Genomic DNA, 16,947 nt, shown 5'->3' with positions numbered 1-16,947 from the left:
AATCATTGACTAATAAGGGAAGGTTTGACACATAAGATGTAGATGGCCTTGAAGCTGAATATTCAAGAATAAAACTAGCAACACAATAGCTGGATGAAAAGTCATGGAATCAAATGAAGGCAGTGATGGAAAAATAATTTGGTTCATTTTCTATTATTAAAAGCAAAATTTCACAAAAACATGGACAAATCTGCAAACCCTTTGGGTCCATTGAAATTCCTTGTGATCTTACAGTGAAAGCTATTAAAAAAAAGGCTATGAGAAATTCAAGAAGCACTGGAATATGCCATTTCCATAATTATAATGACAGTGGGTTAGTATGATCCCTTCCAAGATATGGTGATTTAAAGTAAAGGGCTTCTTTTGTTGTTTCAGGAACTTAAACTTCCTATAAAAGATTAATCTGTAGACATTCAAGCTCATAAAATAAGATCAACAATTAAGAACCTCTATAAGCAAGTCTGAGATTTTGGAGCCAGACAAATGTGCTGTATAATCACATACTGACACTTCTAAGTTGGGTGACATTGTGCACACTATTTAACTAAATCTCTTAGAATAATTATGCTAACCTAGGGTCATTGGCAGTATTTGTGATGCTAAAATTATGCTTTAGCTTATAGTCAACACCTATGATTAATAAGTGGCTCCTTTCTGTTTCTTTTCTCTCTCTTCCTTAAGAGTGTCTAACGTTAATGTGCTTCTTTTCTCTTTATCTGAAATAAAATATTGTTTTAGCCTGATCCAGTGGCACTGTCTTATTTATCCCAATTATTGTACAATGTCCAGATTGCTCCAGTCTCTGTATATGTTAAAGCGATCATACCTTAAAAATATTTAACACTTTGTCCAAAAGGCAAATCATTTGGGATAACCTTTGTTTTTCTTTGCTGTGTTGAGAAAGTTGGCAGAGTTAAGCAATGGTCGGTTTAATCAATAGAAAATACCTAAAGGCTTTAAAAATTAACAAGTGGCAGTGGTAGTATGTAATCTCTTACTTATTTTTCCTTGTCTCATTTCCTCTGAATTTTTCATTATCATGTATTTTGAATAAAGCAAAGACTAGCCCATGTTTGGCATCTAATAAATGTTTTTCAATTGAATGGAAGGAAATAAATATTTTACTTGTGACTGGAGGCAGAGGCTTTCAATATGCTGCTGGGTGATTGAGGCTGAATAGACCTCAATTAAATTTTCCAGGTTAGAAAACATTCTGCCACTTGTTTCTTTTATCAATATGAAAAATTGTTTAGATTAATTTCTTGGGGCAGGAGAATGGTCAAATTAATTACAATTTTAATTAAAATTAATAGAGGAAGCTGAACAATTTTATAGCAGTCAATACCTACAATCAAAGTTTGCATGTTAAAGGTACTCTAGGGATGATATGGCTAAACCTCCCTAATTTATAGATGAGGAACCTGAGGTGCCAAGAGTTTAAACAGCTTGCCTAATGTTATTCACTGTTTCCATTAGAAACAGCTCTGAAAGGGATTGACCCCAGGACACTTGTTTTTATGAATACTCCATCTATTCCAAAGGGTTTTACATATATGCTTAAAATATATAGCAAGTTAAAGGCCATGGTTGTGAAATCAGCTTTTCGGTGAGAGAATCCTGAGCTCAAATCCCTGCTCTATCCCTTCCTAAAGTCTTGGTAAAGTTACCTAATCTCCCATTGCCTCAGTTTCCTTATCTGTAAAGAGGGAATAACACATTCTTGTCATCTGAAAAATGGAAATGACAAATGTTCATAGATTTATTATTGATGATAAATGTGATAATGTGTATCAGGAATTGTCACCAAGCCAGGCGCATACTGAGTGTTTTAGTTTCCTAAATTGTTTAAATCAGATACCATGAAATATTGGTTTAAACAATGGGAATGTCTTAGCTTGCAGTTTGAGGCCCTGAAAATGTCCACATCAAGGTACCAACAGCATGATGCTTTCTTCCCAAGACCAGCTGCCAGTGGTCCTTGGCTCCAAATGGCAGGACACATGTGGCATCTCCAACTGTCTCCTTCTTCAGGGATCCATCGCAACTTCTAGCTTCTGTGGCTTTCTCTCCCACTCTTATTCTGTATTCATTCAATTTATAAAGGACTCCAGTGAGAAGATTCAGACTTATCCTGAATGAAACAGGTCACACAACTGGAGTAACCTCATCGAAAGATCCTACTTATAATGGGTTTACACCTGCAGAAATGGATTAGATTTAAGAACATGTTTTGGGGAGTACACACAGCTTATGGGATACATACAACACACTAAACAATCAGTATATGTTAACTACTATTACAATATAATGTATAAGTAGGAGAGAAAGTTGAAGGGAAGCAAGATAACTAAGGATATTCTTATTTAAATTTTTTTTTTTTTTTTTTGCATGAGTAGGTGCCGGAAATTGAAACCGGACCTCTGGCAAAGCCTTATATTTTGTTTTTTGGTACTCTACGAATTTGGCTCCAAGCTCCTTACAGCCAACAGGGAGAAAGAAACCATATCGATTACACATTCAATATATGTAATTGGGAATATTCATTATATATATATCATATATCTGGTGAAGCCAAGAATCCTCTCTGGCCCCTACCTCTTGATTTCTAAAGTCTCTTTCCACCAGACATAGCAGTGTACGTTTGAGATTCGTTGAGTTGGTACAATAAGGGGTGCCCAAGTTTGTGTGAGGCTCTCTTTGAGCATTTCCCCTGCAGCGACTTGACTCACTGCCAGCACCTATGGGAGAGAAGAACCTAGCTAAGTGTCTTTCCCTCAGCACCCCCCCCATTCTCCTGGAGGAGGTCAGGGATGGACTTTGAGTTATGCAGCGTATCTCCCTCCCCGCATCTGGAGCTCCTGATGCACAGGGACCAGCCTTACTCATCTTTACACATCATCTCATGGCATCTCATTCACAGTGGATGCTTAGTAAATATTTGTGGCTTGAAGTGATAAATGAACATGTGCTGAAGAGGCTATGTTATGAGGGCCCTTCCATTTTAGAGTCTGGTTGTAATGGAGCAATTATATCTACATTGGATGAATATAGACTCTTCATCCAATTCTGATGACAGTGCTCAAGGTTTAAATCTCAGTATTTTAAAAACAAAATCTATATGAACTCTTCTTCTCTGGGTAATGATGTAAAACTTCTTGTGTTATTAGATATCAGAATGAAACAGAACCAGTTTTCTTAGAGGAGAGATGTAATTCCAGTATCGCAGGTATCATTTGGAATAGGTATATTAATCAATTTGCTTTCAAGACATATACCTCATTTTCACTCACGTTAAATCACGGACAAGACCTCATCTCTCAAAAAGCATACACCTTGCTTGGACTATCACCTACAAATGTTGAAAACTGAAAAATATTTTTAAATCCACATCTTAAAATCACTGTAAAATGCCCCAGATTTTCTTTAAAAAACATAGAAGTTACTTATTTTATATGGTTTTCTTCTTTCCATGTGTTTATCAAAGGTGAGAGTCAAATGCCTTCCCAAACTCATCTCCACCCAAATTAGTAAACTTAGATGAGAGCTATGTTGGCATTTATTCAACGTTTTGTTTATTTTTTCTTTCTCAGCGATGATTAAATGCCTCACTCCAGTTTAATTTACTAACTAGGAATACTTTGAATGTTAAACAGGAAAATAAATTACCAGGTTGTTTGGGATAACTGGGACTCACACAAAGCGAGTTGACTTCCCCATAACCCTTTTCTTCTTTCCCAGCCCCTTGACTTGTACCCTGCCAGAAGTCACCATGTCACTGAAAAATGAGCCCCGAGTGAATACCTCCGCTCTGCGGAAAATCGCTGCTGACATGAGCAATTTGATAGAAAACCTGGACACGCGGGAGCTCCACTTCGAGGGAGAGGAGGTGGACTGCGATGTGTCTCCCAGCGAGCTCAAGACGCAGGAAGGTAAAGACTGGCGATCCGAGTGTCGAGAGGAGCGCTCGTCGGGGTTGGGGGGCGCGGGGCAGGGGCGATGACCGGCCGATTGACAGCCAATGACCGATCCGTTCGCCGTCGTCATGCCGGGCTGAGACCGCTTTCTTGTTCTTAATGCCTGCAAAATGCAAGTATGTTGGCATCACCTATTCTTGCAATAACTTTATTTCCTTATTTATTTTTTAGTGTGTATCCCTTTCTCGGCTATTTATAACACTCAAGGATTTAAGGAGCCCAATATACAGACATTTCTCTCCGGCTGTCCGGTAAAAGCGCGCGTTCTGGAAGTCGAGCGCTTCACATCGACCACCAGGGTGAGGACGTTTTTGGCTCTCATTTCATTTGTCGACATGTGTGATTGAATGCACTGATTTTCATTTTTCTTCCTCCCAGTCATGAGCATGTTTTAGAGTTTTGTTTGTCTTCTTGTTTTATCTATCATTTCCAAGTCCGCTTCACCTCTCACTTTTGTGCTTCCTTCCCCATTTTGTACTTATTCTCATACTTCTCTGTCCTCATGTGGAAAGTATGTCCTTTTTTTTGAAAGGCAATTTGTCAGTTTAATAAATCACCAAGTGCCGTTTCTTCCCCTATGGAAGATAGGGATCTTCCACTATCCCCAGTTTTCTGTTTAATTTGCACTTCTGGGGCATGGCATTCCACACGCATGGCAGGTATAGGTCAAGGGAAAGTTTAGCTTTCCTAATGCTTGTTGGGCAAGAAAACAGTGGTACTACCTGACTTTTTTGTGTGTGTGCTTTTTTAAAAAAAAGTAAAAAAAAATTTTATTCATATGTATTATATGTTTACATACACTCGGTGGTTAACAGTATCATTACATAGCTGTGTATTCATCATCACAATTGACTTTTTTTTCTTTTTCGTGAAAAATAACATATATTAAAAAAAGCAATACATTTCAAAGCACACCACAACGATTAGTCATAGCACAGATTTCAGAGTTTGGTATGGGAGTGCCAGGCTGCTGGTTTGGTCAGTACCGTTTTCTGAAAGTACTGCTGAGGGAATGCTGCTAGCACAGTCTGCCTCTTATTTGTTCCCAGTTCTCCATCCTTTAGGCTCTGGTGATATATTTTCTGGTTGAGCCCTGGAACAATGCTGGAGCAAAGTCGTACCCTCTAACACAGAGTGTGCTGAGAGTAGCCGCTAGGGCAGCGTGTTGAATTTTGCAGTTTTCACATCTGCTGGGTATGGGAAGCTGCTGCAAGATGGTGAGTTTGTCCTTTCTGGTAAAGCTCCAGCCACAGCAGAGTCAGTTTGCTGTTGGCTCCCACCTCAAAGGAAACATGGAATAGCGTTTCAGTTAGGGCTACGCTTTGCCTTCCCTTCTCTTGTGTTTTGGAGGCTGGAATGAGCCTTGGTTTCTTATTGGTTTTTCCTAGTGCTGTGTCTAGACCTGCCTATACACAAGCTGATTTACCCACTGTGGTGTGTACCCTTCACTTGTCTCACTTAAATCACTGAGCACAACGCCCCCAGACATATCTCTAAAATGACTTTTGCCTTTTTATTTTGTTCATCAGCTTTTAGATTGAAAGGTATTCATGTGTGGTTATTAAATGTACAAACTCTAGAGCCAAATGGCATTGGCTTAACTCCTGCTTTTGCTTTGTGATCTTAGGCAAGTTCCTTAACATCTCTGTTCCTCAGTTTCCTCATCTGATTAATGGATCATAGGTTAGGCTTGTTGTGAGGATTTTATTAATAATAATTATATATAATATTGTTGTAATTAGATATGCCCTAAAGCTATTCATGATGACAAATACTTAAGCTGCTAAACCAGGATTCTCTTTGCTTTTCAGTTAGGCAAATGAGTTTGGTTTACATCTGCTTTAAATATTACATCTGCTTTAAATAATAAATCCTTGGTTTAGATGATTAATGTGGGAAAGCTAAGGATTATTCCTTATCCTAGTGTTAACTGAGGGAGCTGAACTAAGTTCATGCAGTTTGAATGTGATTCCAGATAAATCAGAATGACACTTTTTCTAATTACTAAACGTATTATACGTATGCCAGCCCATCACTATGCACTTCTCTTTTCACACTCATGACCACCCTATGAGATAGATGTTATTACCCCTGTGCTAGAAATCTTCTGCTTGCCCCTCCAGGTCCTCTCTGCACCTTCTCTACCTGCTCTCTGCCCCTTAGGCTCCTCTGCTTTTCTCCTCTGATAGGGCTCGGCCAATGGATTCCCCAGGTAGGAGAATGGGGTCAACCTGGGCTTGCCGTGCCCTTTGACCAAAGCTGTCACCTTCCACCCCACTCCTCCCAGGTGGCCCTCTTCACGTGGTTCTCTCCTAGTTCCAGCAACTCGTCCTGCCTCTTGTCCCTTTAGGACTAGGGACAACTGCCATCACGAGTCCCTGGCTACCCCTGCCACACCTTTATAGGAAATCTCTTTATCCTTCCAGTTCCAAACAACTCTAATAATTCTTCTGAAATGGTCTCTGATAGAATCCAAGTCACTTGACTGAAGTTTCACAGATGAGAAGCTGCATGGCAGAATTTCAGAACTTCAAAACCTTCAAAAAGGACATGATGTGCTATTTCCACTGGCACATAGTGCCTCGCAACTGCTAAGAGCTTAATGTATACAATTTCTGATTTATGTGTCAGGGAGAAATCTTGGCTTTTGCAAGTTCGGGGAAACATAAGCCCAGGAAATGTGGTTTGCTTGAGTTGTATAATTTTTCTTATGTATTTGACTTATCATAAATTGTGCCTTTTCACTTGAATGCAGAAGTCCTGGCCACGCTGAGTTTTCCTGCACCTACTTTGTGACACATGATGCAGGCTGAGGCCTGTGATGTGGGTTGAGGTGAAAGGCAGTGCCTTAGTGTGCCAGGGCTGTCGTGACAGATACCACACGCTGGGCACCTTAATCCACAGGAATTTATTGTCTCATGATTTTGGAGATTAAAGGTCCAATGTGAAGGTACCAGCAGCGCAGGACTGGCTGTCTCCCAGAGGCTGTGGCATGTTGACAATCCTCCTTCACCTGGAGAACTCTCTCTCTTCTGGTGTCTGCTCCTCTGGTTCTTCTGCCTTCTAGCTTCCCTTGGCCGATGGTGTCTGAATTTCTTCTGCTTTATAAGGACTTCAATCATGGAGGAAAACCCATTCTATTTCAATTTGGCTGCATCTAAATAGTATCTTTGGAGATCCTACTGATAAATGAGTCCACCCCTTAACTAATAACATTAATAAATATTAGTTAACTAATAACTAATAACATCTTCAAACCTACCTACAGATGGGCGACACCCAGAGGAATGTAGAGTAAGACTTGAATGTATCTTTATGGTTCAGTTCCCAATAGTCATGTAATTTTGAACCCCACAACTGGATTTCTTCCCCTTCTGATTATGGCAGCTGTTGTGGATTCTAACTGGAGGCAAAGCAAGTGCTAGATTTCAGTATTTGCCAGTGATTTGGCTGGATTTCAGCTTTAACATATCCCCTCCCCCCTTCCCCACCCGGACATACCACCTCTAATGCCTAGGCTTCCTGGCAGGGGCCTCTGGGTGGTTCAGGCTGCCCCCCACCCCTGACACACACACATCATAGCAGCTTCCTTCAGGCTCTCCTGTGCTTTAAAAATACCCCTCCTTCTCTTGACACTGTCTTCTGCATCAAAACGCCTATCCTCCAGGTCTGTTAGATCTGATTGAAATGGTTCACTAGTCACCAGGATATAGTTGCATTTTGAAAGAAGCGTTTACAATTTTGTTTAATAGAGATTCCTTTTTGTTAGGTGATTGAGGAAGATATCTTATATGTTGGAAGACCTTATGCTCCCTTCCCTCTTATCTTTTATCTTCCAGGCCACAGGTCATGCATCAGGGCAGGAGGTTGCGTAGACAAGGCTGGGCCAGGGAATGCATTTCAGAAGGGAAAAAGATGTGTAATGGGTTTCTGAAGGGCAAAAAGGATAGCGCTCCTTGCATCCTCCTTCCCTCTCCACGCCTCCAGCTGTCTGTTCATTGCCTGTACTTGTGGGCTAGGCCCCTGAAGGCTGGAGGGCCTGTGCTCATCACCTCCTTTGTCTGGTCTTTGGTTTCCGGTGTATGTGGGTGGGTGGGAGTATGTGATAGGGTTTGTAGGACTTTGTCTTAAGCGGGATTCAGAGTTTATCTTAAGTAAATTTTATGACAAATATTTAAGAGAGTATTATTTTTTAAACCAGGGATTAAAAAAAGAAGGTTTTTTTTTCAGATTGTGTTTATATACTTATGTGAAATAACTGGACATGTTATGTATTAATTAGCTATTGCTCATTGAGCACTTTAGAATTTTTGTTTTAATCTAAATTACCAACCATTTCTATTTATCACTGTAGGTACCAAGTATAAATCTTTACACAATCGAGTTAACACATGGGGAATTTAAATGGCATGTTAAGAGGAAATTCAAGCACTTCCAAGAATTTCATAGAGAACTGCTCAAGTACAAAGCCTTTATCCGAATTCCCATTCCCACCAGAAGGTAATCAGTTTGGATTTAATTATAATGTGTTTTCAGTACAAAGAGTATTTCATAGATTAACTTATCCATTGTTGGTAAATATTTTCAATTAAATAGGCCTTGCTAAAAGTAAGCCATTTCATGAAAGACATTAGGGGAATCATGGTTCAAGAATAATCTAATAAATGTTTGCCTTGTGTGTGTGTGTGTGTGTTTTAGACACACATTCAGAAGACAAAATGTCAAAGGAGAGGAACCTCGAGAGATGCCAAGTTTGCCCCGCTCATCTGAAAACATGGTAAAAGAAGAACAGTTCTTTGGAAGAAGGGTAAGTCCTTTCTTCCACTGTTTGGATGTTATTTGGCATTGCTGTAGAAGCACAGCAGCTGCCAAGGAGTGAGGTGGGTCTGGCTGTGACTTCTCTTACCCACTGACCCATCCTCCAGGCTGGCTGACTCGGCCTAACCTTACCAGATAGGCTCCCCTTCTAGCTGTGGGGAGGTTGTGTTCCTGACCCTGGGGAGGATGCGTTTTTCCAGAAAAGGAGGCAAGTTCTTTGTTAGGTGTCACATTGTGAAGAGGCCACCCTTCCTGCAGGAACTCTCTGGGCCTGCTGCGAGTCAAAGATGGGTCATTGATGTATGTTTTTTTAAATCCCACATTTCCATACATTTACCTTAATATATATGGTAGCTCTTCCTAAGTATGTGTAAAATCTCAATCCTAAACTAAAGATGGAGCACGTAGGGTCTGAAAAGTGCAAGGCAGAGCACAAGCATGTATAATAGAAGAGAGAAGACTCTGGAGGAGGAGAACTTTGTTGGCTTTAGTGATAACGGCGCTGATTAGGGTAGAAGGTGAACTTTTTTACTAGAAAATTAACATGGAAACATCAGTTCTGTTTTGTATTCTGAGACATTCATGTTCTGGAGGGGATGTCTTGATATCTCTTTTGTAGTCATCTTCTTGCTAAAAAAACTTTAGCAATATTTTCCAAGATATCTAGACATATAAAATTCTACATTTTGGTATCATTCCATGTACATATGTGAATCCAGCTGAAAATGGCAATCTGTGACCATTAACCCTTAATGATTCATCAAAAGCATGCTTTATTTTGTAGCCTGGGCAAAGTGACTGGCATGCACTACTCCGCTGCCTCAAGCTTAGGAAACACTTTTAAGGTATTTGAAATCAGGATATATTTTGTAAGGAAGGTCTTTTCTTCATTTTCATCCCTATTTCCCCATTCTCTTTTTCTCTTTTCCAAAAAGTTGTTAATAAATCGGTAGTGTATCTCTCGTTCCATCCAATGCTAGGGTCAAGGAAATACAAGTTTTGGGTAAAATAAAAAAAAATGCTTTAAACGTACTACTATGGGCAAATCTTGTGCTAGAAGTCATGGAGGGTAAAGAGAAATGTAAGGCTCTGGCCTAGTCTCTAAGCACTTTACAGAAGACCTAAATGTGGAGAAGTAAATGACAACAGGAGTCTTAAATAATGATTCAAGAGGACTATGGAAATGATGCCTTAATTCTATTCTTCATTCCCTGCCCAGGGATAGTATTAATAAATAATTGCATAACTTATAAAAATGAGGGTGAAACAATGATCACAGCTTTGTTGCTAATAGTTTAAATTTTTCCCCATGTGTGACTGTGTTAACTTCATCTAATGTTTGCATTACAGAAACAGCTGGAAGATTACTTGACAAAGTTACTAAAAATGCCCATGTATAGAAACTATCATGCAACAGTAAGTACTTTTCAGTGATTTAAATTTTGAAGTAATTTGTAAAATATTTAATTGTCAGCTGACATGTGGATTTTTTTAACACAAGTGTCATTTTATTAACACAAGTGTTTGTATGCACTTCTGCATTTTTCCTTTAGTTAAAATAAAATAAATGACTACAAAATTGATTTGATATCACGGATCCATTCTATGGACATATGATGCTATTTTTAAAATATTGGATATAAATGAATACATCTATAACAAAAGATTTAAATGAACTTGAAATGATAGCACAGACTAGATTACCTAGAAATCACCCTTATTCTCTCCCCAAGCTTCCAGAATAATGCCAACAAGCATTTCTGGTCTTGAAAAAAAAAATGAGTAAAAAGTGATGAAAACAGTTGAGCAGATTGAATACTCAAAGATTATACAAAGCATATTATGATTATCATCTGGTTGGCCTTGCCACTATAAAAGGCCTGTCTTGTCTTACTTGTCGAAAGTGAGAAGCATGGGAAAAGTTAGAGAGAGAACAAACTCTTGGGAAATCAGAGAAAACAGGGGTGAGGTAGTGGGACTTAGAAGAAGCCACAAAAATTAAGCTGGGGAGGCAAGCAACTGGCAGTGAGGTAACAGGAGGTTGTGGGCTTTAGAGAAAGTGTCAAAAAATGAGTCCTACCATCTTAAGAGGTCTTTGAAGGTGGCATGTTTTTAAAGGGCTAACCTTCGATTATCCAGAGGTCCAGATAACTGAGAGTGCAATGGATTATTATATTTTGTGTCTGTGTGTGTGTGGTTTGTATGCATGGATGTGATGCGTGTGTTAATGTGTTGGAGCAGTTGCAGTTATTATTTCGCCTCTTGTTTGGAGAAAGCCATCATAAGAGGGAAACCTGCTGTGCAATTAGGAGAGGAAGTTGTAGTGCCTCGACTGCTGGGTTTCTCTGTGCCTTCCAGCCTGTAAGATCTGGAGGCTGGGCGTGCCACCAGCTGATCCCCTTTGCACACAGCTGATTGGGGTTCAGGCCCCTGTCCACCCTCTGCAGTACCTTTCACTGAGCTTCAAAGGATTTGAAGGAGCTTACTGGCTTGTAATCCCTAGAGAACAGTTTTTTCAGTGGAACCAGCAATTTGGATTCAAACAGAGGCTCTCAAGAGAAGGAAGATGGGAGAGGTTTCTTCCCTTCTGGAACTTGGGAGCACACGCTATTGAAAGAACATAATGAATAATGATCCTACTGCCATTCTTACAAAAAATATTTAGGCACTCTGCTACGTGTTACCTGCTGTGCTCTCTGATATCAGACATGCCCTGTTTTCTTTAGTTAAGAATTATTGAAATGTGTATTAGAACCAGAATGAAATAATTTTCCATCTCTTATTTTCTTGCCTGCCTGTGACTGTACTTTCACTATTTCTTTTGGCTCGAGAACAGTATTTGGTGAGTTTAGTTTCCTGCTTTCCACATATGATATTACATTTTCGAGTTTAATGTTGGTCAAAGAAATGTTTACATTTTTAAAGGTTAATTTAAATTATTTTGTTTTCAGTCATAAAAAGCTTTTCAGTATTTGGCTATATTATATTTAGAAGTTCTAGAATACTTTATAAATATTTCCTTTGGAGTGGAAAACCCAGTTAGCAACTGACTGAATAGACTTTTCCTCCTCAATTTTCATGGCTATGTAGAGTTTCCTCCTCCAACAGCTGAATTCTTGCCTGTAAAAAAGAGCATATTAAAAGTTATTCTTATGTATGTACATGAAATTGATTTATATTTTGTATGTGCAAAACCTAAATTAATTGGGGCCCTTAAGTCAATAGCATCGTGGATCATAGGCCAAGGAATCAGATAGTATCACGTGCCTGGAGATAGGATCACGTGCCTGGAGATAGGATCACGTGCCTGGAGATAGGATCACGTGCCTGGAGATAGGATCACGTGCCGAGCTTCGGTAGGACCATCCAGACCTGTGTTTGGAGTCTGTATTCCTAACAGATAGTTCAGGTGATTCTTATCAGCAGGAGAGTTTGAGAAACTCTGCTAAATCAGAATGTTATGACCAGCTTAGGCATGTCTTGGTAAAGTTGGAACACTTTAAAAAGCGTAGATAGATTTTTTATCACGGCATTTGTGTAACAAGATTTTCCCCGAAGGTATTGGGTTTAGGCTTCAAAGCATAGGCCCTTCAGTTTTCTTAAATGGCTTCTGAAATTAGACATGGGCAGCTCTTTCCTCTTACTTTTATGTAGTCATTGGTTGGTTTTGTACTCAGTCAGCCACCTTTCCATCCAGGATTATGAAGATTTCTTTTGTTTTTATGCCTTTTTTCCTTCTGGTTCTGCAAATCAAAGCATCTTGGTCTTTTAATGGACTCAGGATCAAGGACTCAGGATCAAAGGAATTCCTCAGAGATTATGAGTAATTCGTGCAGATTACTCATTTGTAAAGTGGAGACGAACGTATGTTGTCTCTCCTTTAGCATACATATGTTAAAAAATATCAGTGTCTAATTCAGTGTGTGCAATAACCTACAAAATCTCAAATAGGAATTCCCTTTGTATTCTGAAACTGTGCTAGTGTTGGCTGCAGTATGGAACCCATTAGCTGGACATTTTAATGAGGAATGAATGTGCTTATCAGGGAATCAAAAGAGGAGGAACTAGGAAGAGTAAATGTACTTTTTTTCTTATTGAAAAGTAAAACCTAGAAGTAGAACAAAATGCAGTTTCCAAGAGTTAGACCCTCAATTGGTAGGATCCTAGCTCTAACTTCAAGTAAACCATTTAACTCCTGTAACTCAGAGGCCTTATCACCAAGATGTTGGTTAGCTTGAAATCTTGGATAAAATATCCCATAGAGCAATAATCCTGAGTTGCTCTCTCCATATTGTAAAAGGAATAACTTTATCTCAAAGTAAGAGTGGGTAAAAATAAAGATGCACTCATTTTCTTTCTTTGCCAACAGAGAAGAACTGTACTTATTTGAATAGCTGCATCTGCAAATTAAGGGATGTGTTGTCATGTTATGATTGAGGTTTTGAATTAGAGGAAGCTCAGATTGTGAAGTAATTTCCAGAGTTTCTTGTTAGCCCTAGGGTTTGCACCTTGTACTTTTTCCCTAAGTGTTTCAGCCCTCAAATTGGTGAGTCATATCTGAATTTTTGACTTGAGACCATTCTTCTTCTAGTGCCAAGAACATTATTTAATTGTACTTTGCACGACTTCCTTTGCAAAAAAAAGATATTGATTAGTACATTACTCAAGCAATCAATAAGCCCTATGGAATGTTATTAGACTAAGCTTATCTTTAAATTTTTATTACTGAGAATCATCTGCCTAAATGGAGAATGGAATTCTTGTCACTGAAGATGTACTAAGAAGTTTGGATAGCATAATTTTTGTTAGATTTAAATTTTAGTAATTAGGTTTGCCTCTAAATTGGTCTTAATCCATTTACTCTCAATTTGATAAATCTGTATTAGAACAAGACTTATTTCCAGAGCTTCCCCCTGCCGCCCCCCCCCCCCCCCCATTTTGTGGGGCTGTTTCCTTCCTGAAATCTCTTGTTAGTCAAACTTTAATAAACCATTAGGATGAATTTAAGTTTCATATGAATGCATAGCTTTTAATTTCCTGTATTACTAATGAATAATTTTTGTTTAAATGAACTTCTTTATGCTTAGCAATCTTGTTTTGATATTGTAAAGTTATGATTTCTGAATTATTTCAGAAACCGTTTCTTGAGTCAACTACCTGATAATGAGTTCTGTGAATAAGAAAATATCCAATCATTGGATATTGGTTTCTTGCTTTCTGCTTTTTCATTTCCTGTTCTTCCATTCAGGTGTTCTGTGACTTTGCATAAATTCGTTACATGTCTGCAGTAATTTCTTAAATTGTACACTAGAATTGACATTTTCTGTCTGTTCCCTAGAGATAAAATGAAAAGCTATGGTTTAGAATTTTTAAGTGTTTTGGATTCTATGATTGACAGTATGCAATATAATTTCTAATAACCCGTGGGTTACTACATTTTCCAAAAAGAAAGCAGCCCCACAAATTGGATAAAGAATTGATGGTGTTGAATCACTTAAATTTTATACAGGAAATGAAATTTAAAGATTGACTTTTTCCCCCTATTTTAAATGCTATTTTATTGAGATACATTCACATACTATATAATCAGCCAAAGTGTGCAATCAGTAGTTCACAGTATCATCATATAGTTGGACATTCACCACCACAATCAATTTTTGAACAATTTCATTACTCCAAAAAATTTTACTTTATTTAAAAATAAAAACAACATCTCTCCACATTTTTTCCAGCACTTGTATCTTTCTGTTTATTTTTATTTTTTTAACCAATTAAGCTTTATTGACATATTCGCAAATTACAAATGTTATTGTGATTTTTTTAAGACAAAGGAGGCCAGTGTGGGGCAGGCATTATGCACTGTAATGACAGTTAAAAGTTTGAAGTTTTAAACCATTTTGTGGTGTTTCTCAGGGTCTGCAATTCTGACAGTAACATACACAGATATAAAGTGTGAATTATAAAAATAACTTTCCTGATAAGTTTTTAAAAAGATTTTTATTTAGTTATGTCCACATACCATACAATCCATCCAAAATATACAATCAGTGTTTCATAATATCCTCACATGGCTATGTATTCATCACCGATAATTTTTAGAAGATTTCCGTTACTCCATGTGGTAGTTAGATTCAGTTGTCAACTTGGCCAGGTGAAAGCACCTAGTTCTGTTGCTGTGGACATGAGCCAATGGTAGGTGAATCTCATCTGTTGCTAATTACATCTGCAGTCGGCTAGGAGGCGTGTCTGCTGCAATGAGTGACGTTTAACTTAATTGGCTTGTGCTTAAATGAGAGAACGCAATGTAGCACAGTCTAGCAGCTCAGCATTCCTCATCACAGCACTTGCAGCTCAGCCCAGGCCTTTGGAGAAGTCACCCCGGGGAAAGTTGTTGGAACCCAGGGGCCTGGAGAGAAGACCAGCAGAGACCATCCTGTGCCTTCCACGTAAGAAAAGAGCCTCAGTGGAAGGTTAGCTGCCTTTCCTCTGAAGAACCAACAAAATAAATCCCCTTTTATTAAAAGCCAATCCGTCTCTGGTGTGTTGCATTCCAGCAGCTAGCAAACTAGAACACTCCAGAACAAGAAATTAAAAGAAAAACCATGTACATCTTATACCCCTACCCCTCCCTCTCACTTACCACTTGTATTTCAATCTACCTAATTTTTTACCCTTTATCCCTCTTTATTATTTATTTTTTATCCTTATTTTCTTAGTCATCTGTCCATACCCTGTATAAAAGGAGCATCAGACACAAGATTTTTATAATCACACAGTCACATTGTAAAAGCTATATAGTTATACAATCATCTTCAAGTATCAAGGCTACTGGAACACAGTTCAACAGCTTCAGATACTTCTCTCCAGCTGCTCCAATACACCATAAACTAAAAAGGGATATCTATATAATGCATAAGAATAACCTCCAGGATAACCTCTCGACTCTGTGTGAAATCTCTCAGTCACTGAGACTTTATTTTGTCTCATTTCTCTCTTCCCCCTTTTGGTCAAGAAGGTTTTCTTAATCTAGTGATGCTGGGTCCCAGCTCATCCTTGGGAGTCAGGTCCCATGTTGTCAGGGAGATTTACACCCCTGGGAGTCAAAAGACATTGACTTTTAAAATCCTTATAAAATTATGGGCTATGTGAGGAAATGTTTGATTTGGAATTTTTAAGGATAATTATGTCCTTTTGAATTTTGAAGACCTACTTTCTACAAATAACTCTAAGAAAAGAAAAAATGCAAGCATTTTATTAGACTTCACTAATAAAGGACTGACAGCTCTGAGAGATTTTTCCTTTTTTTCACATAAGGTTAATATTTCCAGTCATATATATAAAATTTTAAAGGAAAACTGTTGTCCTGTACTTTTCATTTTGTTAATCACATTTACAAGACCAAAATTACAGAACTTCCTCTGTGATGTCACGTCTGCTAGAAAATGGTCACCCTCCCCCTGAAACCCTGATTACTGCTTTTACATGGCACCCATATTGTTCTTCCCATAGAAATTTGTTGGCAGGGTATGTCTTTTTTTTTAATCTTTGCTCTTGTGTCAGGACTATCATTGACATGATCTAAGGACCATTGGCAAATCTGGGTGTACCAGTGCCTACTTTAAAAAAACTCTCTGTAAATTGGGAACACTATGATGTCTAACTCTACTTGTCTCAAGGATTATACGAGATAAAGCTCCTGCATATGCTAAGCATTACAGAAAGTTGATTTGATTTTCCCTTTATACCCACATATTTTGCATCTCTCACCTACTAAAATATACAAGGAGCTCAATTTCAGGAAGATAAATGCTGAATGACTTGTTTTTAAAGAAATGTCTTTATTAGAGAAGTTGTGGGTTCACAGATCATGCATAAAATACAGGATTCCCATACATCCTACCCCACCACTTTGCATTGGTGTGGGGCATTTGTTACAATTGAGGATAGAGCATCTTTCTATTTGTACTATTAATTAAAGTCCATCGTTTAACTTCAAGTCACTGTGTAGTGTAGTTCCATGAACTTTTAAAGGAAATTTTATTCTGTTACCATATATACAATCCACTATTTCTCCTTTTAATCACATTCAGGTACATGCTTAATGCTGTTAATTATATTCACAATGTTGTGTAACCATCACCACCATCCATTACCA

The 16,947-nt window shown here is 38.4% G+C and overlaps 1 protein-coding gene across 10 annotated transcripts in view; it reads left to right on the top strand.

The window, feature by feature from the left end:
• Positions 1-16,947, top strand: part of PLD1 (phospholipase D1) — a 231,700-nt gene that overhangs the window by 77,887 nt on the left and 136,866 nt on the right. For all 10 annotated transcript variants that reach the window (XM_077161036.1, XM_077161038.1, XM_077161035.1 and 7 more), the window contains 5 exons: positions 3,739-3,929; positions 4,146-4,273; positions 8,329-8,474; positions 8,673-8,781; positions 10,143-10,208. In XM_077161036.1, coding sequence (XP_077017151.1) covers positions 3,770-3,929; positions 4,146-4,273; positions 8,329-8,474; positions 8,673-8,781; positions 10,143-10,208 — 609 coding nt within the window. In that variant the 5' untranslated portion in view covers positions 3,739-3,769. The remainder of the gene's footprint in view (positions 1-3,738; positions 3,930-4,145; positions 4,274-8,328; positions 8,475-8,672; positions 8,782-10,142; positions 10,209-16,947) is intronic.

This window comes from Tamandua tetradactyla, chromosome 5, assembly GCF_023851605.1.
Source record: "Tamandua tetradactyla isolate mTamTet1 chromosome 5, mTamTet1.pri, whole genome shotgun sequence".
In the NCBI taxonomy this organism is placed as follows: Eukaryota; Metazoa; Chordata; class Mammalia; order Pilosa; family Myrmecophagidae; genus Tamandua; species Tamandua tetradactyla.
Note: the sequence above shows the minus strand (reverse complement) of the source record. Positions and strands in the feature narration are given on the sequence as shown.